Raw genomic sequence first — 27,054 nt, forward strand, 5'->3', positions numbered from 1 at the left:
TGACAGGATCTTTTGCTCTAAGCACAGAGATTTAATTACCTCTTTCCATAGTTTTTCTTTTATCCATGATTTCTGAACTGAGCCCAACAAATAAGCATTTCCTTTTCTTCTATTCCTGTAGTGAATCTCTCAGTTTCACCCTGTGAGAAATTGTGCTTCTTCTTTACTGTTATCTTAACCCAAGATTTGTTTTGTTTTTTGTTTTTAAAAAGAGCTATTGCATATGCTAATGCTGAAATAAGGCACCGACTCCGTTCATTCATGACTGATAATGGAAGAGGAAGTCGGGCTCAAAGAATGAGATATATAAAGTAGGGTAGTGTAGGCGCACAGCTCTAAAAATCTGAGTAAAAGAATATAAATAAATGTCTGCCATTCTAAGTACACATAGCTTTAGTTATGAATGGACGCTGACTTGCATCAGATCCATCCTGACTCGCTCTACTGATGCTAAAACAAGTTCAAATGACTGCATTTAAAAAGGTGTGTTTGTGAGAGGTCTCTAAGACTCTATCGAGAGAAGATCGATACCTTGTCTGTGTTGTGCTGTGTTTTTTGTTGCATCATTTTTCAAAATGGCACGAGGGCGCTCTCTGCTGTAAGTGCTGCTCTACATGCAAGCAATGCATGGCTCTCAATATTTTTCTTTTTGAGTGTTTTTAATATGAAATACAGCTGTGGAATATTTCATCCTTCTACAGTTGAGTCCAATAACAATAATCGATTTAGTTTGGATTTTTTTTTTCCTGCATTCTTGTTTTTCACCTTTTCTAAAACATTACGTTTCTTCTCTTCTCCACAGTTCCTGGTTTGAGCACCATCTCTCTGCAGCAGCACCCTCACCTGTCTACTCTGTCCAGAAGAGAAGGTCACAAACCTTTGGAACGAACACGTTCAGAACCGCCACCCTACAGCCACTCACAGTTATCTCTGCAAACCAGCCATCACCCGCACATCCAGCACTCGCTGAACCAGCAGTACCACAGGAGCGGGGTGGAGAGATTCAAGCAGAATTCACACCTGAGCAAGGTGAAAGGAGGCTCATTTCTTAAGAAGTATAATCTAGTACTAACAGATTGACTAATGACCTGCACCTGCTTGGATTTCCTTTTTCATGATCAGTCTTACTGAAATATGTCTTAAAGAGAGTCCTTATTTTAAGAATTGAAAACTGTAAAAGTTCTAGCTTACGTGAGCTGGGAAAAAAAGATAGATAATAGGCTTCCTCTGACACAGATCCCATCAGAGGACATGGACCTAGAGGAGACTGGATCGGGATCAGGTTCAGGGACAGGTTCTGTGTGCGGCTCAGAGCCCGGATCAATTTGTGAGGATGACTATCGGCGGAGACAGAGCAACGCCAGCACAGACTCTGTGTACGACACAGAGTCTACTACCTCCTCCCGGGAGAGCTTGATCGAGCCCTCCTACTCTTACAATCAGGTAAAAGTCACTCTTACATGTGCACACATAGAAATTATTCTTATTTTTTTATTGCCTACTGGCGCATGAATCAGTGAATCTCTTCTAATGACCTTAATCAGTAACATATCTTATCATGAGTGCCCCTTTCTGGTCCACTAATGATTGAGTATTAGTTAGCAGGTTAGCAGACAGTATTATGATTACCATTATCTTGCATCCGTAACATAAATGAATTCTTTCGAATGGAGCGTCTTTTTGCCATCAGGAGGCACTGTTGCCTTGCTAATACAAGCAGAAGACTTTGATTTACAGTATCACTTCAGCATTCTTGGAAGAGCTCACTTTTCTTTATCAACAGTCTGTTTTAGAGAAGGAGAAATAAACACACCAAATAATAAGTCTCTTATTTGAGTTTAGCATATTGTGTATGTGACAGGTTTCCTGCAGGGAGTCTTTACTATGTGCAGCTGCTGATAAATCCTTACATATTCTTGTCTATTGTCTGTTCTTTTTTTCACCCACTGTTCTTGCAGAGGCAGGTGATCCTTAGACCAAGTCTGCAGATAGATCCGCTGGGTGTGCCATCCTTAATTTGGCCTCACCAGCCTGTCAGTCGGTCCCGGTCCTCCCCCGCCTCCACCTCCCTGCCTCCTGCTTCACATCAACCCACCACCATACCTTCCATGTCATTATCCAACCCTGCTACAGACACCCAGCTGCGCTTCACCACAGGTGAGTGACAGTTGATCAGCAACATTAAAAGAAGCATTCCAACTACCTGATGATGTAATTTGATTACAAGATATGACGATGGTATTACAACATTATTGAAGAGGGACAATATGGTCAAATGATGTGTTTCCATGTGTGTGCATTAAGGTTTAGCATATGATGGTCAGATGCAGAAGCACCAGTGTATTTGTGGGGACAACAGCCGTCACGCTGAGCATGCAGGAAGGATCCAGAGCATCTGGTCTAGACTGCATGAAAGGGGCCTAAGGAGTCAGTGTGAGGTATGGTGCACACACATTATCCTACAGATGCATACCCCATGACCATAGCATGCAGTCTAAATGTATATATCTGTATACTTCTATTTCTAGCGCATCCGCAGTAGAAAAGCAACCCTAGAAGAGCTGCAGTCAGTCCATTCAGAAAAACACGTACTTTTATTTGGCACCAACCCGCTCAACCGCCTCAAGCTGGACAGCCGCAAACTCGCTGGTAAGATCAATAACAAACGTGAAGAACACAATGACTATAGCGCAATTGTAATAGTAATAATGATAACAATATGTTCGTGTTATACATTATCCTCTGCAGGAATCCTGTCTCAACATGTTTTTTTGATGTTACCATGTGGAGGGGTTGGGGTAGGTGTTACACACACACACCTAAGCACACAAATTAAACAAGTCATTTTGGAATCTTTTCACTTATCTAATTGCAATGCTGAGCAACAAAAGCTGCATGGGAGGTTATGCCTCATTACACAGTTAAGCTAAGAAGACTACAAATTGCAATTGCTATTGTTTTTGGTTACTTTAAAATCTAAATTATATAAATGTAGGACATTGCATACATCGTTATTGCTCATGGCATATTCATCTACAATAGAGATGTGAGAAAAAGGAAAAGGAGAAGGAAAAAGATAACATAAAGACTGCATAAAAAGACTTCCAAGTGGCTGGATGTGGGGGAAAAAGAGTATCAGGATAGAGAAAAGTCAAATTTAAGAGAAAAACAATGGTAGGAGAGCAGATCAGATTAAATGGAACAATGCACTATGGGAAAAGGAACAAAGCGGAGAATGACATGGGAACATTGATTATAATGCTATAAGAACTGTTGTTAGGAGAGGAGAAGACGAAAAGCTGAAGGGGGCTGGGTGTCAGTTGATAAGAGAACTGATCTGCCTGGATTTCCGGCCCTTGGCTACTCTGGTAAAGAGGGGTGATTGGAACAAGATGGCAAAGTCTGTGATAAAAGAAATTCCTCTGATTTCATTGTTCCCCAGCAGTATCAGAATCAGAATCAGAATCAGAATACTTTATTGATCCCTGGGGGAAATTATTTTTTGTTACAGTGCTCCATTTTAAACCAACATTAAGACAAGACAGACAATACACTAACTAAGAATAGTACAATATATACATATATATACATACATACATACATAAGTCACTCATAAATAAATAGTTGGAAAAGAAACATGTGTAGTTGTAGCAGCAAACAGTGTGTTAAGTGGATGCGTTGTACAGGGAGATGGCCACAGGCAGGAATGATTTCCTGTGTCGTTCAGTGGTGCTTTTCGGTAATCTCAGTCTCTCACTGAACGAGCTCCTGTGACTGACCAGCATGTCATGGAGTGGGTGGGAGGTGTTATCCAACATTGTCTTTATCTTGGACAGCATCCGCCTCTCCGACACCACCTTGAGGGAGTCCAGCTCCATCCCCACAACATTGCTGGCCTTACGGATCAGTTTATTAAGTCTGTTGGCATCTGCGACCCTCAGCCTGCTCCCCCAGCATGCAACAGCATAGAGGATCGCACTGGCCACCACAGACTCATAGAAAATCCTCAGCATTTTCTGGCAGATGTTGAAGGACCTCAGTCGCCTCAAAAAATAGAGACGACTCTGGCCCTTCCTGTAAAGTGCTGTGGTGTTTTTAGCCCAGTCCAGTTTATTGTCAATGTGTACTCCAAGGTATTTATAGTCCTCCACAATGTCAACACTGACCCCCTGGATTGAAACAGGGGTCAAGTGTTTCCTGGTCTTCCTGAAGTCCACGATCAGTTCCTTGGTCTTTGCCACGTTGAGCTGCAGATGATTCTGCTCACACCACGTGACAAAGGAGTCGACCACAGCCCGGTACTCTGTCTCATCATCCCTGCTGATGCATCCAACCACCGCAGAGTCATCAGAAAACTTCTGAAGATGGCAGGTCTCTGTGCAGTGGCTGAAGTCTGTGGTGTAGAGGGTGAAGAGGAAGGGGGAGAGGACAGTCCCCTGTGGTGCCCCTGTGTTGCTGATCACCTTGTCAGACACACACTGTGGGAGACGTACATATTGTGGTCTTCCTGTCAGGTAATCAACAATCCAGGACACCAGAGAAGCATCCACCTGCATCGCTGCTAACTTATCACCCAGGAGGGTCGGCCTGATGGTGTTGAAAGCACTGGAAAAGTCAAAAAACATGACCCTCACAGTGCTCGCCGGCTGGTCCAGATGGGTGTAGACACGATTGAGCAGGTAGATGATGGCGTCCTCTGTTCCGAGACGAGGCTGATAAGCGAACTGAAGGGGATCCAGGTGTGGTCTTACTATGGGTCGCAGCTGGTCCAGGATGAGCCTTTCCAGGGTCTTCATGATGTGGGAGGTCAGTGCCACGGGCCTGTAATCCTGGGGGCCACTGGGACGAGGCGTCTTTGGTACAGGGACGAGGCATGATGTCTTCCACATCACCGGGACCCTCTGCAGACTCAGACTCAGCATAAACAGTTTATGAAAGACTCCACACAGCTGGGGGGCACAGGTCTTGAGGACAAGGGGACTCACTCCGTCTGGTCCAGCAGACTTGCCTGAGTGAAGTCTCCTCATTTGCATCTCAACCTGGTATTGAGTGAAGGTGATGGGTGGGGGAGGGGTGTCAGGAATCTCACAGGAGGCATTCCTGACATCATTCCTAGCATCATGCCACCAATAAATGACTTCTGACAAACAAGTACCATAGAAATTTTTTTTTAACTTAGAGCAGAAACAACAAAGAAAGAGTCGATGTACAAAGAAAAGTCTCTAAACAATGGTTGGCATAATGCACACAGAAGTTTAAGCTTATTTTTAGCAGATGAGCAAAATCTAATAACAGATTAAAATCTGTAGCTGACTTTTAAACTGACTGCAAGCATCTCTCCTCGTTTTTCTGTCAGGTGGATATTGATACAGTCTGGAATGAACATCACACATCAGCAGCCTCCCGCATTGCTGCAGGATGTGTCACAGACCTGGCACTGAAGGTGGCACAAAGAGAGCTGAAGGTGTGTCTTTATAACCAAATACCTCGATGCCATGGGCTTTGTCAAGAATTTCAAAACTGCAGTCTATCACCATAATGTGCTGCAAACCTTGGCAAAGCACCCACTATTGGTTATAACGACATAAAGACGTGAACCTTTTTCACGTGTGGAGATCTGGCGTTATAAAAGCAGCAAAGTGTTGAAGGTTTTTCTGCCCTTTTTTACAGAATGGCTTTGCAGTTGTGAGGCCCCCTGGACACCATGCAACCCATTCCTCCCCTCTGTAAGTACAGCAGTGTACACGCACACACCACACACACACACACGGACACATACCAGGAGCCAGCAGGCCTGCAAAGTGTTTCAAAGGATTTATTGCAAACCAGCTATACTTCTGAGCAAGAGAGAGAGACAGAGTGCCCGGCTCTCTCTACCTTAATGTATGTGTGTCTGAGTCTGTGCTGTGTGTTACCTGCTCGACGCCCGAGGCAAACTTCCTCCTCCACTCAGTTTCTTTTAAGCTTTCAAGGCACAAAGCAAAGCACCTCAGAAGAGCAGTGTACATGTGCGTGCACAGTAAATGTGGGTCTTTGTGTGGATGTGCATACTTGCGTGCATGAATTTGTGTCAGTCTTTGATTAGAGGCATTAGCCAAGTAACCACATTCAGCTGGGACTCTATGCGTGTGTGTCTGTATCTGTGTGTGTGTGCTCAGCATTGCTTGTCACTGGTTATTTATGGGATGATAATGACTTTTCTTGATGAGCAAAGTTTAGACAGCTTATAATATATACCGTTCACAGAGACAGTCACACTTTACGACCCATGCTGACACTGCCACTTCCAACATTCCTCCATTGTTTTTCCTACATCAACACTTTTTTTTTGCATACCTTTATAGCGGATAGTGAGTGTTTAGGGATCGGCTGCACCGAGTTGTGAGTTCATTTCTCTAAAATGATCTCACACGTCCTGCCTGCTGCTCTCGCTGCACTATCATTTGGAATGAGGAGTGGGGTTTTTTTTGTTTTTTTTTTTGATAACCTTGGTTGTCTATTTGTCAGAGAATTTGTGGGTTCTGCATTTCTCAAGAGTGTGAGATTTTCTACTCAGCATAACGTTTTTTGTTTGTCAGCAGACGAAACAGCTCGAACTGAAACGTCCTCATTTCTCAAATATTTGCTGTAAACATTAACGTGGCAGGATCATCCCTCTGTGACTTTCAAGCTGGAGTCAGCGCTGTGACTGTCGCAGCCTGGACTAAATAGCCACCATATGATAACTGGAGCCTTTCCTTAGAGGTTCCTAAGGTCCATATGGTGGTTCTGTGATATTAATTTAGTGAAGATGTCGTGATAAAGACATGTGGCTGCCACTCTTCCTGTCTGTTTGTCCACAGGGGCTTCTGTTTCTTCAACTCTGTGGCCATCGCTGCCAAGCAGCTCCAGCAGAAACTCAGCGTCAGCAAGATCCTCATTGTGGACTGGGTGAGGACCCACCGCATGACCAGCATCACTGGTCTCCACATGGACAGGAATAAACACACAAAAACACAGATGCAAAGGCACACAAATGTGTTGTAGGTACAAACAAGGTCCCAGATGCAGTAGCACTGCTATTTATCATTTAATTGAATAGACACTGTTATCTCTGGTAGCCATGTGTGAGCTGAACGCTCTCACACCAGGGTTGAGGTCTTCACTCAAAAAATGTAAAATATTAGACTTTGTCTTAAAGACCAATCTTTTGCATAACACAACAGTTATATATCTTGTCATATAACTGCCAGTTATTTGACAATATAGCTATACCATAACAATGTATGTCCACAAATCCCTTTATTAATAAGAGACATAGGAGGATGTGGACCTGATCGCCGCACATCTCCATCTCCAAGTTATACACTACTTCTGTCCGGTACTCCATAAAAAGACATGAAAGTCTACATTTAATAATTTTTTTATTCCACCCATTATACAGTTCACATCTGCAGATATTGATCCACTATCACATGGTCACCTCTGTTCAGCATGTGTGTATAAGATCTTGCATGCGCTCTGTCATTGTTAGTTACTGCATCAGCACTGACTAATACCTGATTTATTAAATACAATTAAAATGCGTCTCCTGTTGACAGGGAAAAGCATGAATGCTTTACAGATTTTTCTTCCTGCGTTAGGGGTCATATGTTTAACACATGCTTTTGACTTAAAAAAAAATACACTGCTCAATATAAAACATACAAATTGTTTTGAATTTGCCAAGGTTAAAATTCTGTGTGAAATAACAGCGCGAGTCCTTGGCAGCTTCATAACTAATCATATAATCACTCTCCAGGATGTACACCATGGCAACGGCACCCAGGAAGCCTTCTACAGCGACCCAAGTGTGCTGTACATCTCTCTACATCGCTATGACGATGGCAACTTTTTTCCTGGTAGTGGACACCCCAGCGAGGTAAGTACAAAACACTCCTCCACAGCCATGCTGTGCTTTTCTGCTTTTGCTTATAATCCTGGTATCAGTTTTCTGATTGATGACAGTGAACACATTAGCCTAACAAGACCACAGGTTCTTCTTTTTGATTGTGGACATTCATGTGGCTATTTCTCATTACTAACTTGGCTGCCTGAGACAGTTTATAACAATATAATCAAAGACATCGTGAAGACAGATATGCTGGCACAGAAATGTTTGGTAATTATGTGATTCCTTTAGGATATTAGGGATCTCAAACGCTTATGTTTAACATTTACTTGCTAAAACAGGAAGAATTATTGGCCATTCAGTCAAGGAATTATCTGCATAATATAAACTTCCAACTGCAAAATCAGTTTGGTTGTGACTGACTTTTCACGATTGCAGTCTGCACTATAGATCTGTTCTCCAGCAGTGTATGGATGTGAGAGTCAAATATATGACCAGTCAGAGTCAATTACATCACAATTACATTACATTACATTACTAATACAACTGGATTCATGACGCTATAATTTGAGCAACGAAGGTTACGGTTCACTTTTGTTAACTGTCAGTCCGGCATCGTCATGACAACCTATTACGGATAGCCCAGATGTCTTTTGAATTCACCATGTGCTCATCTCATTGTGTTTGTGAGTGGTTTACGTCGAATTTCGAATGTATTTAAGCAACTTCAGGTCTTTGGATGTTGAAGCTTCCCAGCAGGATGTGCACGGTTTTGCATGCCTATGTTTGCATACAGGATATTGAGATGCCTATGAATTCTGCCTGTGGTCTTACCAGAAACCAAGTGTGATGACAGCCCTCAGGCAGATGTACTGACCCGAACCCACGCTGGCATTCATCGCCCGCTCAGTCACTCGCATTCCCTCATATATTCGCCCATCTCCCCCAACAACAATGCGGATAAAATAGTCAGTGTTTTCTCATAAAATCCCACGAGGAGGGGACGCGGCATAAAATGCTTTTTTGGCTTGGATGTGGCTTTGCCTTAAGTGGCCTCTCAACCTCTGGTGAACAGTGCGGTAAACCTCTGGAGTCTCGCTGTCCCCCGTGTAGGTATATAACGCACCATGGGGTAGGGGGTGTGATGTCATAGGCATAACAGAGAGTGCCGAGTACCTCACAGAAACCAGCACAGGCCTAATCCAGTCCAGCAATTCTTGAAACATGAAAGAGAGAAAGAGGACAGAGGGGAGTGCAAGAAACTTGGAGCTATAGAAGGAGTTGCGTGTGTGCGTGTGTGTCCACGAGCACGTGCGAGCGTGCATGCGGGTACATTACCAGTTGGCAGAGGACAGGAGGCCTCATGTGTTTTTCGTTTGCCCTGTGAACATCCCGTCCACTGAGAGAAGAATGGAGACAGACGCTCTGCGATGCTCATCAGCATTCTTTTCTCTTTCAAGCATCCTCTCACACCCATGCACACACACACACGTACGCACACACAAAGAAAATTACCACACATCTTTGCCAAGTGCGTGTCAATCAACCGCCTCAATCTCTCTTCAAACTGACACATTGACTGATGGTGAAAGGCCTAGAGAGCAGCTAAATGGCTGCTAGCAGGACTACAAAGAGAGAGGCAGGAATCCTTAAACCTTCTTTCCAAAGACCCGGGACTCACTTCACTTTCTGCCCCAAAATATTTGAGGTCAAACTGACAGGAGATCCACTCGACTTTGTGTACTCTGCTTGGCAATTTCAAGTACACGCCAAGTCCAATACAGCTTGAAAAAAATCACTCAAATATTTACAACATGTAAAATGAGCAGTATAGCGCAGTATGTCATGTCTTTTCATTTGACATGTCATACACATGAAACTCTCTAAACATCCATATAAAAAAGCACATTATGCAGTCATTTCAATCACATAGCTTTTCAGTACATAAAACAGTATGCAACATGCGGTATGTGACTCTTATTTGTAGTTGTTTTTTTGTCTTTTTTTATATAACATGCAACAGTTGCCAAATGAAAAGTACTTCCCAGTATAGCTGTAAGCCTAAATCTTGGGAACCGTTAACGGGTGTAACTCTGTTGTGGCTCCGGGTGATTTATAAGGCCATTTGACAAATTGTATCAAAATCAAAATGGAGGGACAGGGGTGTTGAATTAACAGCCATCCGTCTTTCATTTAGGAATCATAATCACTCCCTCGTGCTGCCTTAAAGAGATGCAGCCACTTCGCCTCGGTTGCTGCAATGCAAAAGTTTTGCAACAGCGGTGCTGATTTTGTGAACGTTTGACACAAATCTGTCAACGTCACACAGTTTCTCAACTTTCGCTGGGACTCATTAACTTTCTCGACATTGACGGACACTCTTTCTCTCTGACACACGCACCCCCCTCTCTCTCCCCCTCTGTGTTTGTCTTCATCCAGGTGGGTGCAGGTCCAGGTGAGGGCTTCAATGTCAATGTAGGATGGACCGGAGGACTAAACCCTCCAATGGGCGATGCTGAATACCTGGCTGCGTTCAGGTAAAGAAGTTCCTATAATACTGTAGTAATGAAGCATTTAAAGGTCTATACTGGTGTTTGAGATACTTGCCAAAATAAAATGTTTCAAATATTTTTATTGAGAGCAAGTATCATGATTGTAGTTTTTACAAATTGACATAACATAGCTTATGCTCCTTTTTTTTCTCTAAACTAACAAGGCAAATAATTAAACAACACCAACAGCAACAAAAAAAAAAAAAAAAAAAAAAAAAAAAACCCGCAGTCACCCATAAGGGGTCCCAATACCCCGGCTGTCGGCAAAAGGGAAGAGAAACAAGTAAACAAAGTTTTATATTTTCCCAAGGTATATAAGTAAAGGGTGCCAGATTAATTCAAACTCTTTTACATTGTCATTCATACTATATCTTATTTTTTCAAGGTGAAGAGTGTTTATAAGTTCAGTAAGCCACATTTTTAATACAGGAATCTCATTGCCTTTCCAAAGCTGCAGGATCAATTTCTTTGCAATAATCAAAGCATATGCCATAAACCTTTTTTGAGAGTGTTGTAAATTTTGTGTTTCGTTGGAAATCCCAAAGATGATTACTGTCGGATTTGGTTCAATCTTACTTTTAAAAATATTAGACATATAAGTAAAAATATCGTACCAAAAACCCTGAAGCCTTGGACATAGTGCAAAACAGTGTAACAGATTTCCATAATGTATCTTGCATTTTTCACAGAGGGGGGAACACTCTGGATACATTTTGTGAAGTTTTTCCCTTGAATAGTGTAGTCTGTGTATAATTTTGTACTGAATTAAACAGTGACGGGAATTAATAAAAGGCGTATTTATGTTGTGTAAGGCCTCCTGCCAGAAATCTTCTGATAGGAGAGTCCCAAAATCTTTTTCCCACTCCTCTTTGATTGAAGTAGTTGAAGGTATACTCATCTCCTGTATTGAATTATAAAATAATGAAATTCTCTGTTCAAACCCCCTTCCATCACTAAGACATCTGTCCAAAGGATCGGACGATATGTTTTCAAATTGTGGCAGGTATGTACAGATATAGTCTCTTAGTTGAAGATATCTAAAAAAATGACTGTGAGGCAATCCAAATCTATCTTTTAAATGTTGGAATGACATAAAAGTATCATTTAGGTATAAATCTTTTAATTTACAAATTCCCAATTCCTGCCATATATTGAAAGCTCCGTCTACACATGATGGAAGGAAAGAGGGGTTAGCTGTAATAGATGTACACATTGATAGTTTTTTCAATTTGAAATGCTTAATTATTTGTCTCCAAATTTGTACGGTATTATAAATCACTGGATTCGAATTGTAATATGAGTCTGTCAAAAGAATAGGAGAGAGTAGTATTCCACCAACACAGTAAGGAAGGCAATCTAAAATAAAATGAAGGTAGCATAGACCTCAAAACTTGAGATAGGTGTTCACCCCCCTAGAACATTATATTTACGTTTGACTTCTCTTACGGTTAGTGTCACACATTGTGTTGCCAGCAGTGTTTCTCGCTTGTTGCGCTCTCATTCTGGCTTAAAGCTCAGCAAGCAGCACGTAATTGCTTGCCGAATATTCAGTTTTGAATCCAAGGTACACTTATCTCCTCCTTCGTCATGTCAGTGCGCCTATCAACCTTCAGCAGTCAACACAACAGCTGTGCATGCAGCTCAGCTCGCTTATGAAAGCACTTTAGTCATTTAGCATCCTCCACACACATCTCTAATACGCAAGCTGATCACTCCCAGGTAAAGCACATTCTGTTCAAATCACAGTACCACGAATACGCATGTTGACTATGAGCCAGCTGCTACCCAGTGTCAGTACACTTTGTATGGGAAGGGCTAAACAATAATGATTTTTTTATATAACATGTGTAATTACACATTATCGATATCATTTTTGAACTAATTCCAGAGGCCTACGTAGGCGTGTTACCCAGACACACCTTTGGTCTTGCAGCACTTTTCGTTTCATTCAAGCTATTTTTCTTGAATGAATATGCTTTGATTCTGCTCCACACTCTCAAACACACGTAATGAACTCAGAATGTTTCTGTCAGCAACACTGGCTCGCCACCAGATGATTAAGCTCTCTACATGGTGCTGCATGCACCAGACACAGTGGGTGGGCCCCTCGTCAACGGAAAGATGCTAATGAGCTAACCCATTCTGGTAAAATCCATACAGCCAATAGGCATCCTCAGAAACACTAAGTCCAGTGTTTACTGGAGCCCTGGATACTAATTAAGAAACAACTGGTCCTTTCCTGAGCAGCCGTCTGGTTTTGGTATTTTTTATCCAGTTTGGGGAAATGGCAAGCTTTTTCATATGTAAAACTTCCTTAGTAAACCGCAGTAGAGTACTGTACTGTATTGTGTGTTACACATAAAAGCTAATATCAAATCATAGCTCTGTAGCGCAGCAGTGTCGTGGTGGTCCGTGGCAGTTGGAGGCACATACCGTGTAGCCGTGTCCGGGGCAACCTTTATCATATGTCACCACAGAGAGACCAGAATTCCTCAGTTATAATTGGTTGGGTTTGGGGTTAGAAACAAAGAACAACTTATATTAAGTTTGAATCATTTTTCTGTGAACTTTGCCACCATTCTGTGAATTAACCAGTGCAAATAAATGCGTAGCATGCTTTACAGACAAAATTTAATGCATCATGAATTTGTGTTTATGCAATTAAGTCTACCTAACCTCGTGCCAGCTCTGTAATTCAATTTGATTTAGATGACAGGGTGTTCCAGACTCTCTGTGTTTCTGCTCGGGATGGAACAGAAAACTAGCCAGAGTGCGGTTACTGATGATGTGTGTCTCTGTTTTTGGGTGTGTATCGAAGGAATATTGTGGTCGGGAGTGGTGGTGGGACTCTAGTACAATCAAGAGAGAGCTCAGCTGCTTTGAGATTAAGCGTCATGATGCATTTCGTATTTGTGTGGAGGATTACTAAGACGGTCAGAATTTAAGCTCGGCCGAATCACCAGTAGCACACCATGAATCAAACTTGCAGTTTCAAAGGAAGAGCATGCATATGCAGGTATTGCAATGTGTACATAGTGTGTATGTGCATGTAAATACATTTCCTGTGTATTTCCAAGTGGCTACTGACCAATGATGAACTGTGGAGGAGAGGAGAATAGAGCAGAAGAGAGGAGAAGAAGTGGGGGGTACATTGTTAGGGAATCCAAAGGCGGCGTAATTAGGCCCAATGGATCCCAGATGGCTGGCTGTCAGTGACGTGAGAAGAGGGACGAGCTCCTAATAGGAACCAGACGCACACAAACGTCTTTGAACTGCCGCTGAGAGGGGGTGGTGGGGGAGAGTGAGAAAGAATCAAACGCGGCATGGGCCGTGTGCTCTTGCTAAAAAACTGGCAGCTAGAGACAAGAGGAAGTAAGAAGGAGAGCAAAGAAGCAAGAAAGCTGGGCTCCCATGAGTGGAGTTTACAGTCTGTGGACACCTCAGCCTATTTATGTCAAGGGTCTTCCTTTACCTGTTTGTAACATGCAGAGAAAAACTTTTAATTGTGTCCCACTTGTAGACCCATATCTATATAGATAGATAGATAGCCAAGTAAGGTATGCAGAGCACTCGTTCTTCTTTTTTAACGGCTTCACATTTAAACAGTTGCACACATTCACACCTGGGAGGTGCCCCACCTTCCACGGTTGGCTGCTTACCAAGAGTGGATCAAGAACAGAGATGAAGCACTTGGAGCACTGCCTTTGATAATTTCTCTTTTCATGATTTTCAAATAGGGGAGCTATTTGCAATCACTTACAATTAAGTAAGTGTTTGCAGTTAGCAGTCCAGATAAAAGTTGTGAAGTATATGAATGCTCTTTGTGAAATCAGTCACTTCAACTCTTTTTTTTTGTTGTTCAAACTCTCTTCATTACAATAATTAATCTGTTACAGCCTGCTCTGATGTTAATTTGATCACACATTATGTTCTACTCACCCCACCCCTCAGTTCTCATTTTCTCTCAAATCATGAACACCTGTTGAAAAAAAAATTACTTCTTAAATGTGCTGTCTAATTTCTGCCTGGCCACACTGCTTGATGAATAGAACATAACACGCAGTGTTTGCTTTACGCCATTGCGTTTCCTTTTGTGGTCCTCAGAGCTGTGGTGATGCCCATCGCTCACGAGTTTTCCCCTGATGTCGTCCTCGTGTCAGCTGGCTTTGATGCTGTCGAAGGACATCCATCATCGCTCGGAGGATACAAGGTTACAGCCAAGTGTAAGGTTCACCCAGCCTCTCATTCAGCACACTTCCTGATCAACGTGCTCTTATGAGCCTTATGAGTTATAATAAATATTTGCATGTCCTGCATTTGTTAGATTTCTTATTATTACAGTTACAAAGGTTGGCTATCCTTCACAGACTGTTGTCAAACAGATAAACACTCTTATGCTGTGCAGACTTAGTGCTGATGTCAGATATTATCACTGATGTGTAACGCAGTTTTCAGAGTGCAGCTTTGTAGAGAAGTTAAAGTTTGTTTGTAGAACCTGTTTCTTTATATGAGCCAGTCTTTATGTTTAACTAAAACTCATCACCATAATAGACTGTATATAAAAATGCACATAGGCACTGTGATGTCATTCTTTGGTTTGTTAAGCCCCAATTTGAAGATTTTAGTATTATGGACAGTTCTTTTTTGAGTAGTTTCTCAAGCCAGATCATCTGCTCTGTTAGCAAGCTAAACCTGTAAATAGCCGCTATCCGGTGCTAATATGTGAATCAATTATTAGTAAACTAACTATAACTTGGACCCAGACTTCTTGGGATCTTCTTCAGTTGTTAAAAAGTTGTTAAAATAGTTAAAATGCTCCACATGTAACCACTGTCTACATGTGCAGTCCAGTTAGTGGAGGTGAAGCAGGCAGCTGTTACAGTAGCTGCATCAGTGTACCTGCCACATCTCCAATTATATTAATTTTACACTTCAAAAAATGTAGTTTAACCAGTCCTAAAACAATCTGTAAAACTTTCATATAGATGGAAATGAGCTGTATAGACCAAACCCATTTTTGTAGCAGGCTGTATACTCATATATATTTATTTCTGCTGCAATTATTTTAATATGAGAGTCTATGGAGATTGACTCGTTTTGCAGGCAGCCTCAAGTGGACATTAGTGGAACTGCAGTTTTCAGTGCTTCAGCATAGGCTTCATTTTTTAGGCTTCAGACCTTTGCAAAATAAGAAATGATGTCACCAGTCAACATGATGTTGTGAAATTATTCTCAGTAATTTGTCAGAGTCCGGTGTGCAAAGTGTGGCTAACTTTCCACAGCACTGATATAATCCCATACAATCAATTTCTGGCTTAACCTTTGTGTATTCGGTTTTGTGCATGCTTTGTTCTCCACCAGGTTTTGGCTTCCTGACCCGTCAACTGATGTCACTGGCCGGCGGTAAGGTGGTCATGGCTCTGGAGGGTGGGCATGACCTCAAAGCTATCTGCGATGCCTCCGAAGCCTGTGTGAGCGCCTTGCTGGGCATGGAGGTTGGATGTGTTTTTGCGCATACAGAACATGTGTCTTTTCACAGATACCTACAGCATGTTTCCCTCTCTAACCTCTGACCACATGTGCCACAGGTGGAGCCTCTGTCCCAGTCGGTGTTGGACCAGAAGCCCTGTGAAAATGCGGTGCTTTCTCTGCAGAAAGTCATCCAGATTCATGGTGAGAATACAACATGCAGCATCAAAAACCATCACCAACATGACACTGAGCAGTCTTGTGAAACTTGTGGAAAATATTGATCTAAAAAAATAATCTTCGTTTCATTAGTTTGAAAGATTTTGTTGCTGTTTTTTTTAACTTCATTCTCCACTGTTTGCCTCAGTTGTCTTTAGTATCTTACTCTCTAAGGTTGGCCATAAGCTATTTGAGTCATAAACACCTTTAAACTGTCAAAAGAAATAGTAAATCAAAAACAAATGTCCATCATTATCTTGTGGAAGTGGAAGAGATGGCTAGCAGTCACTGGATGTGCTCGCTTCCAGAATTGTTTCTCAAGAAAGTTGCTGTAATGGGAAAGTTAGTAATGGTCCTTGGGCTGAAATATGTGCTTTTATTTGAAAATGAGATCAAAGAAAGGGCTTGCTTGCAAAATTAATAATTATACCACTATGTTCACTTCCTTATACATGAAAGGATTTCAAGTCAAGTCAGATTGTTTTAATATTGGCCCAAAAATCACACCGTGCGGCTACAGCATCCTCTCTCCGCGGATAAAAAGAAACACTTTCAAGATGAGCAACAGAGGAGGAAGAGTGAAATTACATCAACGCTACTAATTCTAATGACTGTAGAGCAATTTAGCATTTTTATTTGAAAGGAATTTCATCAAAATATTTTTCGGCTCCATTAAAAACGTTTTCGTCAAGCTAAAATAAAACATGTCTATTTTTTTCCATCACTACGTCTTCTCACATCGCCCCTACTGTCCGACCACCTCTCCTCCTTTACACCCCTGTCTCCCCATCTCTCCCTCCAGCCGTCCCACACACAGACAGACAGACACACACACATACGCACACACACAGCCGCCCTGGCTCCAATTATCTTCAAACACTTCTCTGGCACACGACCTTCGCAACATCCCCTTCTGATTGCACACAAATGTTATCCCAACCAAATTAGATTAATTAAAAATATTTGAATAGCCACAAGAATGTTAAGCCCATAATTTAGGCCCGGGGTGAAATATATGTGAGTTGCATTCGCAGCCAGAACACACACGCTCAGAGATGAGCACATTTGCAAACTCTAATTTTTTTTCCTTTCGCTGTGTGACACGGGACTCGAGGCCATGAGAGAACAGATTGAATTTGAGTTTACATTTGTGAAATTATCAACATGGATATTTAGACCACGGGCTGTTTATGTCACAGTCATTGCTTATATTCAGATCAAACGGCTACAACTAGCGGATCAAACACCGTGCAGTGCTCTTTAATAATGGAGACGCCTTCCCTCAAGGAACAATTCAGGATGAAAACAGCTCTGAAATACCAATGAATGCGGCCATTAATCTTTTCTCTCTCCTGTTTTCCTCCCTCCTCTCCATCTTTTTTCCATTCTTCGCTTCCCGCAGGTGAGTACTGGCAGAGTTTGAAGGATTCGGCCTCCACAGTGGATATGTCCTACTTGCAGGCGCAGAGACGAAGACTGAGACGAGACTCGGACAGCGAGGCTGTCAGCGCCATCGCCTCTCTGTCGATGGGGTCTCTTGCATCTGACAGGTAGGGGCAGCTCTGTGTTTCATATCTTCTGCTTTAGCACTGCCATAATGTTGTACTTTATGCACGTTTAACCCTTATCTTTCTCTTTGTCATCAAGGAAACCGTCTGAGAAATGATGGAGAAAAGGTGATTCTCCCTGAAGAAAGACTCAAGCCTCTACACACTCCACACACACGCACACAAACACGCAAAGCAGCGCTTTGGATCGTCACTGGAAGCAGATGTCACTTCACAAAAACTCCACCTGTATTACTACTGGCTGAATTCTGACCCATCTGATCCAAACACACACACACACACATCGACGACCGGCAATCATCTGGGCCGCGTTCTCACTCTCATCCCTCGCTGCAATGAGAGCTAAAGCTAAAAGAGACACCCAGGTGCAGATTAATGAAGGGTTTTGCAACAACGTGATGTAGCATATACACCTTGAGAGAAAAACACATCTCTGCACATTTGCAGACTGAATTAAAATGACTCCAGCACAACTCTGAGCAAGAGCCCCAAGACTGTTAGAAGGAAGGGTCAAAGGTCGCCTCAGCTTATCGAAGCCACTCAGTTTGAGAAGAAGGAGTCGTCCCCAAAAGTACGTGCGAGTGATGGAGCGCAGACGTATCCCTCGGCCGCGATGTCATTCGTCTGCGTGCGACCGCGATCGAGCGGGTTTTTCTGATCATCCTGCACTGCACGTTTGTTCTCATCATCAGTTCATCTGACCGGAGGAACACTTTTTTTGGGGGGGGATGACATTGTTTTTTAAGAATCATGAGTGAAGCTACAATGAGGTCTGACATACATATTTTTTTTCAGCGTTTTCATCATTTCTTTCTTGGCGTACCCAGGGCGAGCGCGTGTAGCAAGACCTCGGATTGCTGCAGTTATTTGTATCGCTCCTCTGAAGTGCATCTTAAATATGTAGATATGCTGTAGTTAGTGGTGGTAGCATTAGTCACAATGAAGAGCTGATACCTCCAGTCGCTGTGGTATTGATATTCGGGGGAAGGGGGGATAATAAGCCTGTCAGATAAGACAGAATCACCCATGATGCCTCAATGCAGTGTAACCACTCAGTAATGATTGTACAAGTGACAATGCACATCAGTTTTTAACATTTTGGATGAGACTCGCATCCAAACACTCACTCACACAAAGTGCACTTATCTCGCCCTCGGAAACGAGGGTCAGAGCGACTCGGGTCTCAAAATCTGAACTTTGATGTTTCTACCTGTGGATGAGCATTCCTGCTGTATTTGTTACATGTTTTTTTTCTATTATTATTATTTTTTTTTTTTTTTTAATCTGATCTGTCTTCTGTTCATCCCCTACGTAGCGCCAGTCTATTTACTGTCATCCTCGGAGACGTTACGCTCCCCGGACCAAACAATGGCATGATAGTGGTTTAGTTAGGATGAAGCAATACTGAGATAGTTAAACATCCACACAGTGCAATTGGACACAGGTTAAGTACAACCAAAGCTTATGAGAACAATGTGTTGTCCCTGGACTGGCATGGCCTGAAGAACTTCAAAGACTTTGAAGACTTTGCGAATGTTTCTTTTCTCAATCCAAACAGTCAAAAAGCACCAAAAAAAAAACGCAGAACATTTATATACGCAAATCAATTCGACATGACTCCTATTTATATATTCAGATTCTGTGTCTTTGAAGTGCTCTTTGCATGTCTAACATGATTGTGATGGTGCTAATACAGTATGTCTGATTGTTTGTTTTTTATTTTTAGTTTGTTTGTATTTTACGTTGCACTCTGTATGTAACTCACGGCCTTTCCGACATTTGTTGATGTTACGAAAATGTGAAAAACGAAAGACATCCTGTAGGACATCCTGATGGAGGAGCGTAGCTTTCAGTCGTTGTTTGTTTTTTAAGAACGTTCACGACAGCGACCTGATATATCACGTGTCTTAATCAGTGTAAATGATCTATTTTTTTATTTGAGCCCAAATAATGAACCCTGTGCATACTCGGAGACCAAATTATCAGTCGAAGGATTGTTCTGACCAACCTGTGTAAAGGTAGCCTTAACAAACTGGAATTTTTACTTTAGGTCAAGTCCAGTTTTCTTTATAACTGACTGTCTTGATTTTTTTTTCTGTACAGTGTACATAGCGACATTGGTTTTGTTGTCTTACTTTTGCCTTTTTCTACTATTTTCACCCAAAAAAACCTAATAAAGGTAAATTATGTACATTTTAAGAAAGATCAGTTGTTTCTTTTTTACTATTTTACTTTTTTTTTCTCTTTGTTTGGTCATTTTCTTTTCCCAGCATTCTCCATTCTCCTTCAAAAATACAATATTGTACTTATGTACAGCCATGAGGAAAAAAATTTATTTCCACAGGATATCACACAAGAGAGATGATCATAAGCAAATTCAAAGCAGTACAAAAGCAACACTTTTAAACCACATGGTTACAAATGAATCTGCTGTGGCTCAAATCACTTTGTCGCCACTTTGGCACATTTTATACGAAAATTTCCGCTGTTTTATTTTTGCGTTTTTTTCAATGAAAATAAGCTTGCAAAGATATTTTAAAGCTGCTGTAATTAAAACAAACAAAGAAAAAAACTACTTAAATGAGATTTTCTTGCAATACAAAATGCAGCTTTCTACTAGAAAAGAGTAAAATGAAAAACAGAGGGGGCTGAACTGGGATCAGTGGTGGTATCAAGACTTTTTCCTTTTTTTTTCCCTTAAAGGCGAGAGCAAAGGATAAGCAGAGTTTAAAGTAATACAGTGTGCGTATACCGATTCACATACACTCTAAAACCCACAAAATACACAGAAAGCGATCCAGTTATTACAAAGTCGAAGATCTGCGCCAAATTCCTCGTGCTCTTCCTCTTCCCTCAAGACGGGGTCTTCAGAGCCAGAGCGATTAGCTTATTAGCATTTTAGCTGTAAACATTCATTGGCTGTGACCGCCCTCTAACCATCACTGTGCCATTATCATTAGTCATCTTAATGTCTGTCTGGCAGTGAGTCATCCACTGTGAAGACTTGGGTGGATCTCGCCGTGGTGGTTATCGCCGTGTAACCGAAGGCACTCGAACCAGCAGCCATTTTGTTTCATTGTCACCGCAGGCCAGCTGTTCGTTGATCTTTGTTTATTTTTAATTTTTTTAAAAAGTTCATTTCAGTTTCATCGTTCAAAGTGTTCAGCTCTTCGTCGGGCCGTCGAGGGATCTTCACCAGAGTTTCGGGAACACTCGGTGAAGGCCGGGCGACGGCACGGAGGCCAGACTTGTCCAGAGAAAGAGAAAGTTTTCTTTTCCTTTTTTTTTTTGTTTTGTTTTTTTGTTTTTTAAAGTGGAGATATTTGTCAAGGCAGGAACCAATTTCTTCGAGTGTAGTGAAGTTTCCATTTGTCAGTTTTCTGCAGGGAGAAGAAACATAAAAGGCAAGTTAGCATTATGGGCATTTTATAGCATTTCACACAAATTAAAGACCGGGTGAATGTGTTGAGGATACAACATGTGAGCGCAGACAAGCAAAAACGGAAAAATCCCCACAGCTCTTCAGCTTCTCCTTTTAACAGGCAAACATTTCATCTGGATCATTTTCAGCTTTCCCTAATTATAGCGTGCCCTTCTGCGATACCACGAGAAGTCTTGCGAGCGGAAGCCGGATGTATGTGTGTGTTAGGGCTAGGGTCACATGACTTTGATCGTACCCCGAAAGCATGCCGCGTGCATATTCCCATCCAAAAGGTGCTTTGTTTTTCAAGTCACAGAGCGTGGGGCCACCTCTTTTGTGCTGGAAAGCCATTAAACACCCTGCCTCACATTTTCATGCCCGGTCAGTATTTAAATGCACACTTTTTTTGTATTTGATTAATTTATGTAACGTCTCTGGAAAATAGTTTTTATTGGTACACCTGCACTGGATTCAAGCCAACTTTATTTGTTAAAGAAAGCACATGTAAAGGTTTTCGTGTGGGGGTCGGTCCTTATTAATGTTTTTAAATGACTGAACGATTTCTGTTTCGTTATATTGTGTAAGCGTGCAGATTCTGATACACTCTGGGCTTGTGTTATGTGGTTCTTTGCTGCCTACGTGTCAAACCAGAAGACCTTCCTCTATCCCTGCAGCTGTCTGACCAGCACACGTTCGAATGCACGCTCGAGCGCATATGCGTGGAGCAGTCAAATGTACACACACGCACACACACACACAATCCTCCCACCTGCACTCAGCTCTTAGTTTGGATCTCTAAAAATAAAGATGACTCTCAGAAGCCACGACTTCTGGATGAGGCTTTTAAAAACGCAGATGAGCCGCAGAGGACTTTACATCTGGTCCCAGATCAGCCAACAGCGAAAGCCAGATATTTAATATGTGCAGAAGAGCGTCCAACAGCTGGTCAGTCCAAATTGTAAAACACCACACACACATACGCACACACACATATGTGCACAGATGCAGCAGAGCCAGGGGAGCACAGGAAAGCAGTGACAGGCATTGTGATTATAGTATAAACAGAGGGGAGAGTCTTGTTTGTTCCAACTCAGACTGAACAATCGCTTCATTCTGAACATCTCACGCTGAGCCAGACACCCACACATCTTCAAAATCGTGCTCATGAAAATGCACAAAAATGTCTGCGCCGATTCGTGTTCGTGTGTACATGCTGCGGGCTTCCAAATAAAATATAAAATGTTCTTTTACACCAAAAGCAGTGAATTTTATAAACTTTTTGTTTTTTTATTTCTTTGCTTTTTTTTTTTTGCTTTTGTTGCAATATACTCATCAATTGAACAAATAAATAAATAAACAACTATGTGATTTCTTTGAAAAAATCTGAGGTAGGAAAAAAAGCAGGAACACTATGCAGTCCTCTAGAATATTTTAAAGCCTTAAATGTACGTGTATGGAATTTTGAATTTCTGAATAATGTATGAATTACATATGTACTATCTGTTTATGTATTAACTGTCCGTCTGCTCTCCAACTCTATAAACCATTTTTGTACACTGGTCATTCTTAAAGAAGAGGCACTGATGTTGTTCAACATCTTTAAATAAAGGATGTAACAATTATTCACTGATATCTGATACCACACCATAAACAGCCTTAAACAAGGGAACATTACAAGCACGTCATGTGATGTCAGTTGTTTGGGTTATTTTGTCCAACACCAAGTAAAACAAGTACACATGGCCTCATCAACACACACACAGAGACTGTTTTAGGACCCGTGCACGCATACGTGCACGCTCCGCCTTTGAAGTGTCCTGACCCTTTCTAACCTCAGCTCTTTCCTAAAATTGCATGTTTTGGTCATGCAGGCGCAGGCCTTGAGTTTGCAGCACTTTCTGTGGCGGCCCCTGCAGAGCTGATGATAACAGGCAGAGCAGTCAAAGTGGTAGGTAATAACTACAACGATGCGTTCAAGGACAGTCGTGTCCACGAGCAGGGGCCTTGGCTTTCCGCTGATTGGAGCCCTCCCCAACCCCCCGCTCCACTCCATGATGTCTGGTGAGTTAGCTCAGAGTGGAACACCTGCGGTGTGCACATAGCAGCAGCTGCATGTGTGTGTCTGGACAGTGTAATATATATGTGTATAAGCACGGGTTGTATGAAGCCCATGTGCAGCAGTACCTGTAGTATCATTTGTGATTCGGGATGAATGCTGCATATGTTTGTAATCATTTAAAGGCCTGATCAGAGAACCGTGTCTGTGCCTGTTTGCAGTGTGTGTGTTCACCTTGACCTGCGATCTAGCTGTTAGAAAAGCATGTTGCACTGAAACCCAGATTAATCTCTGCTCGGCCTTTGCTCCTCACAATGTCTTCACCCGCCTATCTTTTTTTTTAAAATAAATCCTTTGATGTTGTCAAAGACCTTCATGGCCTTTTTTTTTTTTGGAAGAAATATAACTAAGTCTGACCAAACTGAAACCAGAAGATGGGAGAGATAAAAATCACTGAAACAACATCTGCAAATGTATTCCTGTTTACTTATATGCACATGTTTGCACACAAACACACACACACACACACACTGCTGCACAGCTAATTAAAACTCACTACAACCACACAGACACAGCAAGCACACACAAACATGTGCTGACATACACAGCCCCGTGCGGCTGACCCTAACCCCGGTAGACACACCTTCCTAATACCTCACAACTGTTTCCAATCTAAAGGTTCCTGCTTGTCTGGGCCCCAGCGAGGCCTGATTGCACGATATAAGATCCTGAGGAGAGAGGGCAAGGCTGCAAGGGAGAGAGAGAGAGAAAGAGAGAGAGAGTGATGTGCCTCCACTCCCCCCCCCCCCCCCCCCCACCCACCCACCCACTCTCCCTTTCTCCCCCACCCCCTTGCTGTACCTGTGCAGGAATCTGGTGTCTGTTTAAAATGTTTTTTGGGGGGTTTTTTTGTCTTTTTTAAAAAAGCCCTGGAGACTGCAGAGGAAAACATTTGTCTTACATTCATCAGAGGAATGTCAAACACTGGAGTGTTGATGATGATGATAATGTGCTTTTAGCTGATTTTTGGTTTATAAAGCGAAGCAACCAGGATGCTCAAAGGACCTCTTTCTTTGAAATTAACGCTCTGCCCCTGATTGTGTTTTATTTAAGTCTGTGCACTAATCGTCCTCACCTTATCTGCTGGAAAGTGTTTTTATGGTAATTTTGAAAACGCATGGAGGGTGGTTAATGACAACTACACTGAAAAGAGAAAAAAATTATAAAGAGGTGGGCAGACATTTTTGTTTGTGACTGAATGTGTTAGAAGAAGAAAATAGAAAATAAATTTTTAACCAATTAAACTATTTTTAAATTTAGAATTTTTTTTCCTTTTATCTACTTGCTTTTTGCATAACTTTACCTTTACATACGTTTGTACTTTACATTATTTTAAATTTATATTTTGTCTATTATTAAATTAATGTATTTTTTTTTAAGAGTCCTACTCCAAAGTTTCTGATCCGTTTACACAAAACCAACGTGGGATTGAGTTGTATTTGAATTTCTTGTGTGTGTGACAAATATTTATACACAAAACAACAGATCATAACTGACAGTGTATTACTCTTTTTAAAATATGAATTAAAAATGAAACAAACAAAGAAAAAATACTAACTGGTAAGTTGTTTTGATGATTAGCTAATAAAAATTAAGTTAAGATTTGAGGTTTAAAGAAAACACATGCACACTGAAATCAAAGACTGATATCACAGTTACATGAAAAATAACACTGCAGCTTATTTTGTCAGACATTTTTAAAGCATGCTCTTGAATTCATTTTTCTATGTTTTGATAGAAATTACGATTTAAAACAAGTAAAGCAAAGTTTTCTTCGCTTTTGGTCCTACTGTATTTTTTCACATGACGGAAAATACGTTTTCTGTCGTGTTTTGACATACACACATTTTAGCTCTTCACATTTACACTGTAACATTTTGATTCATATATTAAAAGCTGTTTATTCAATTCCTGTCTTCCTGATTGCATTTACTATATGAAGCAAAAGTGTTAAATTCTCCGATAATAAAACTCCGAAAGAAGAGTTTTCGTCACCTTTGTGTGGCGTGCATCGCATTCTCAAAATTTAGATCATGTCCACATCATTTATTCCTTCTTTGATCAAATTAACAAACCATTTTTATTCATTTTGTTTTCATCGAGTTTGTGTTTTTCGATTGAAGAGAGCACACTTACACTGAAATCTTAGTCTAAATGTTGAGCCACAAACTGCCTGTACACATGTGTGTGTATACATACATGTTCGACACTATTCTCTGCACGAATGTGTGTGTGTGTGTGTGTGTGTGTGTGTGTGTGTGTGTGTGTGTGTGTGTGTGTGTGTGTGTGTGTGTGTGTGCATATTTCATCCATACCTGAAGGGCTGCAGTGGAGTGAATCATAGCCCTGGGAAAAAACTGTGGGACAGATAAGGGAGAAAGAGGTGGAAAGAGTGGAGGGGAACGGGGTTAGGTTTTGGAGATTTCAGTAACTTAAAGCGTGTTCAACTATGGAGGTGGAGTGAGACGAGAAAGGACTGCAGAGGTTTATGAGAAGGTTAAGATCAGACCATGAGGGGAGAAGGAGGCTTAAAGGTCAGGAAATGAGTGCAGACACGGACAGAGCTGGGGAGGGAGGGAAGATGTGGACACGAGAGGGTGTACAAGAGAAGTTCAGTGGGGTCCTAGTGGCTGGTAGACATGGCCCAGGCCCCCTCCATCCTCCAGACGGAGAAGGCGTAGCTGAGTCTTTCATGGGCCAGGTAGTTGCAGCTGGCCAGCTTGGCGTCCATCTCATCGCTCTGCAGCACCTGGTAGAGGAAGTCGATGTAGCGTGAGGCCAGCTTCAGGATCTGGATCTTGCTCAGCTTGTCCGAAGGTAGTGTGGGAATGATCTTGCGCAGAGAGGCAAAAGCGTCGTTCAGGGATTGAGTGCGCTGACGCTCCCGCACGTTGGCGATGACGCGCTGAGAGTGGAGCTCCTCGAAGGGCGCCTCGGGCCTGGGGCCCAAAGTCGTCGGGGCCAATGACACGACCGTTGAGGGGCTTTTCTTCATCCTCTTTGGCCCAGACGGTAGCAGGCTGCTGGAGCTGCCTGTGCTGCTCTCCTCTGCCTGACTGAGGCTGTCCTTTTTGGGATAAGGGGAGCGTTTTCGATTTCCTGGTTGAAGGGTCTTTTTTGATCCTCTCTCCAGCTCTTCCTCACTGGCCCCCAGTCCTCCTTCAGGGGAGTTGGTGCAGGACACCTCTTCTCTCATTCTCCTGTCCACTAATAACCTTCCAGCCACCAACACAAAAACTGGATTTCGTGCGGTTCTTTATCGCTTGAGCTTACAGCTTCAAAAAAGGAAAACAAAAAAAACCCTCAGCTTGACAAGCTTGTGTAAGTCACGACTGCTGAAGCTCCATCGGATTGGACGCCTTGTCGTCCTGTTTCCTGGTTACCTTGTTAAAATTCTCACTTTCACATTCCCCTCTCAACCTGCCAGACAGAACAACAACAAACCATCTGACAGGCAGGTCCACCTCCACCTCTTTTATACCCAAACGCCAACCCGGAGCCTGCGGGCAGCTCTTATTGGCTCGAATGTTTTCCAGAGGGTGTGGCCGGGTATGAAACAGGCAGGAAAGCAGGAAGTGTGCATTAGCTGGGCGGGTGATAGAGAAAAGGGGGTAAGTGGTTCGCTTAGCCAATAAGAAGTGCTGTGTCTAATGTTGCAGAGATGTCTGAGGCTTTATGGGTTCCAGATTTGGGCTGGACTGTTAGAGCGCCTGCATCCTCGTGTCTACACAAACCTTGCATCTCTGACAGTCACCACGTGTAAGCTTTAACGTTTTAATACTTTTATGATTATAGTGGCGCTTTAAGCTTAACTCTTTATTTCCCTTTAAAACTCAAAC

General features: G+C 42.1%; 2 protein-coding genes across 3 annotated transcripts in view; one reads left to right on the plus strand and one right to left on the minus strand.

The window, feature by feature from the left end:
* The window catches only part of LOC146709222 (histone deacetylase 7-like), a 45,001-nt gene extending 24,856 nt beyond the window's left edge, over nt 1-20,145 (plus strand). For both annotated transcript variants that reach the window (XM_085456230.1, XM_085456231.1), the window contains exons 10-25: nt 803-1,029; nt 1,237-1,443; nt 1,959-2,157; nt 2,305-2,438; nt 2,529-2,649; nt 2,749-2,798; nt 5,357-5,464; nt 5,671-5,726; nt 6,843-6,930; nt 7,781-7,900; nt 10,310-10,407; nt 14,527-14,645; nt 15,784-15,917; nt 16,011-16,095; nt 17,513-17,660; nt 17,758-20,145. In XM_085456230.1, the coding sequence (XP_085312356.1) occupies nt 803-1,029; nt 1,237-1,443; nt 1,959-2,157; nt 2,305-2,438; nt 2,529-2,649; nt 2,749-2,798; nt 5,357-5,464; nt 5,671-5,726; nt 6,843-6,930; nt 7,781-7,900; nt 10,310-10,407; nt 14,527-14,645; nt 15,784-15,917; nt 16,011-16,095; nt 17,513-17,660; nt 17,758-17,776 (1,913 nt within the window). In that variant the 3' untranslated portion in view covers nt 17,777-20,145. The remainder of the gene's footprint in view (nt 1-802; nt 1,030-1,236; nt 1,444-1,958; nt 2,158-2,304; nt 2,439-2,528; nt 2,650-2,748; nt 2,799-5,356; nt 5,465-5,670; nt 5,727-6,842; nt 6,931-7,780; nt 7,901-10,309; nt 10,408-14,526; nt 14,646-15,783; nt 15,918-16,010; nt 16,096-17,512; nt 17,661-17,757) is intronic.
* LOC146709223 (twist-related protein 2-like) lies at nt 19,995-26,648 on the minus strand. The gene is made up of 2 exons (XM_085456234.1): nt 25,531-26,648; nt 19,995-21,058 (listed from the first exon to the last, which is right to left on the minus strand). The coding sequence occupies exon 1, from the start codon at nt 26,409-26,411 to the stop codon at nt 25,839-25,841; it is 573 nt and encodes a 190-aa protein (XP_085312360.1). The 5' UTR covers nt 26,412-26,648; the 3' UTR covers nt 19,995-21,058; nt 25,531-25,838.
* Nucleotides 26,649-27,054: the final 406 nt, after the last annotated feature.

The sequence above is a fragment of the Copadichromis virginalis genome, linkage group LG5, assembly GCF_057382275.1.
Source record: "Copadichromis virginalis isolate Kocher_CV1m ecotype Utaka linkage group LG5, C_Virginalis_male_GT1.1, whole genome shotgun sequence".
In the NCBI taxonomy this organism is placed as follows: Eukaryota; Metazoa; Chordata; class Actinopteri; order Cichliformes; family Cichlidae; genus Copadichromis; species Copadichromis virginalis.

What these genes read in the sequence shown, in the direction of transcription:
- LOC146709223 (XM_085456234.1), bottom strand. Translation starts at nt 26,411, where the DNA reads ATGAGAGAAGAGGTGTCCTGCACCAACTCCCCTGAAGGAGGACTGGGG.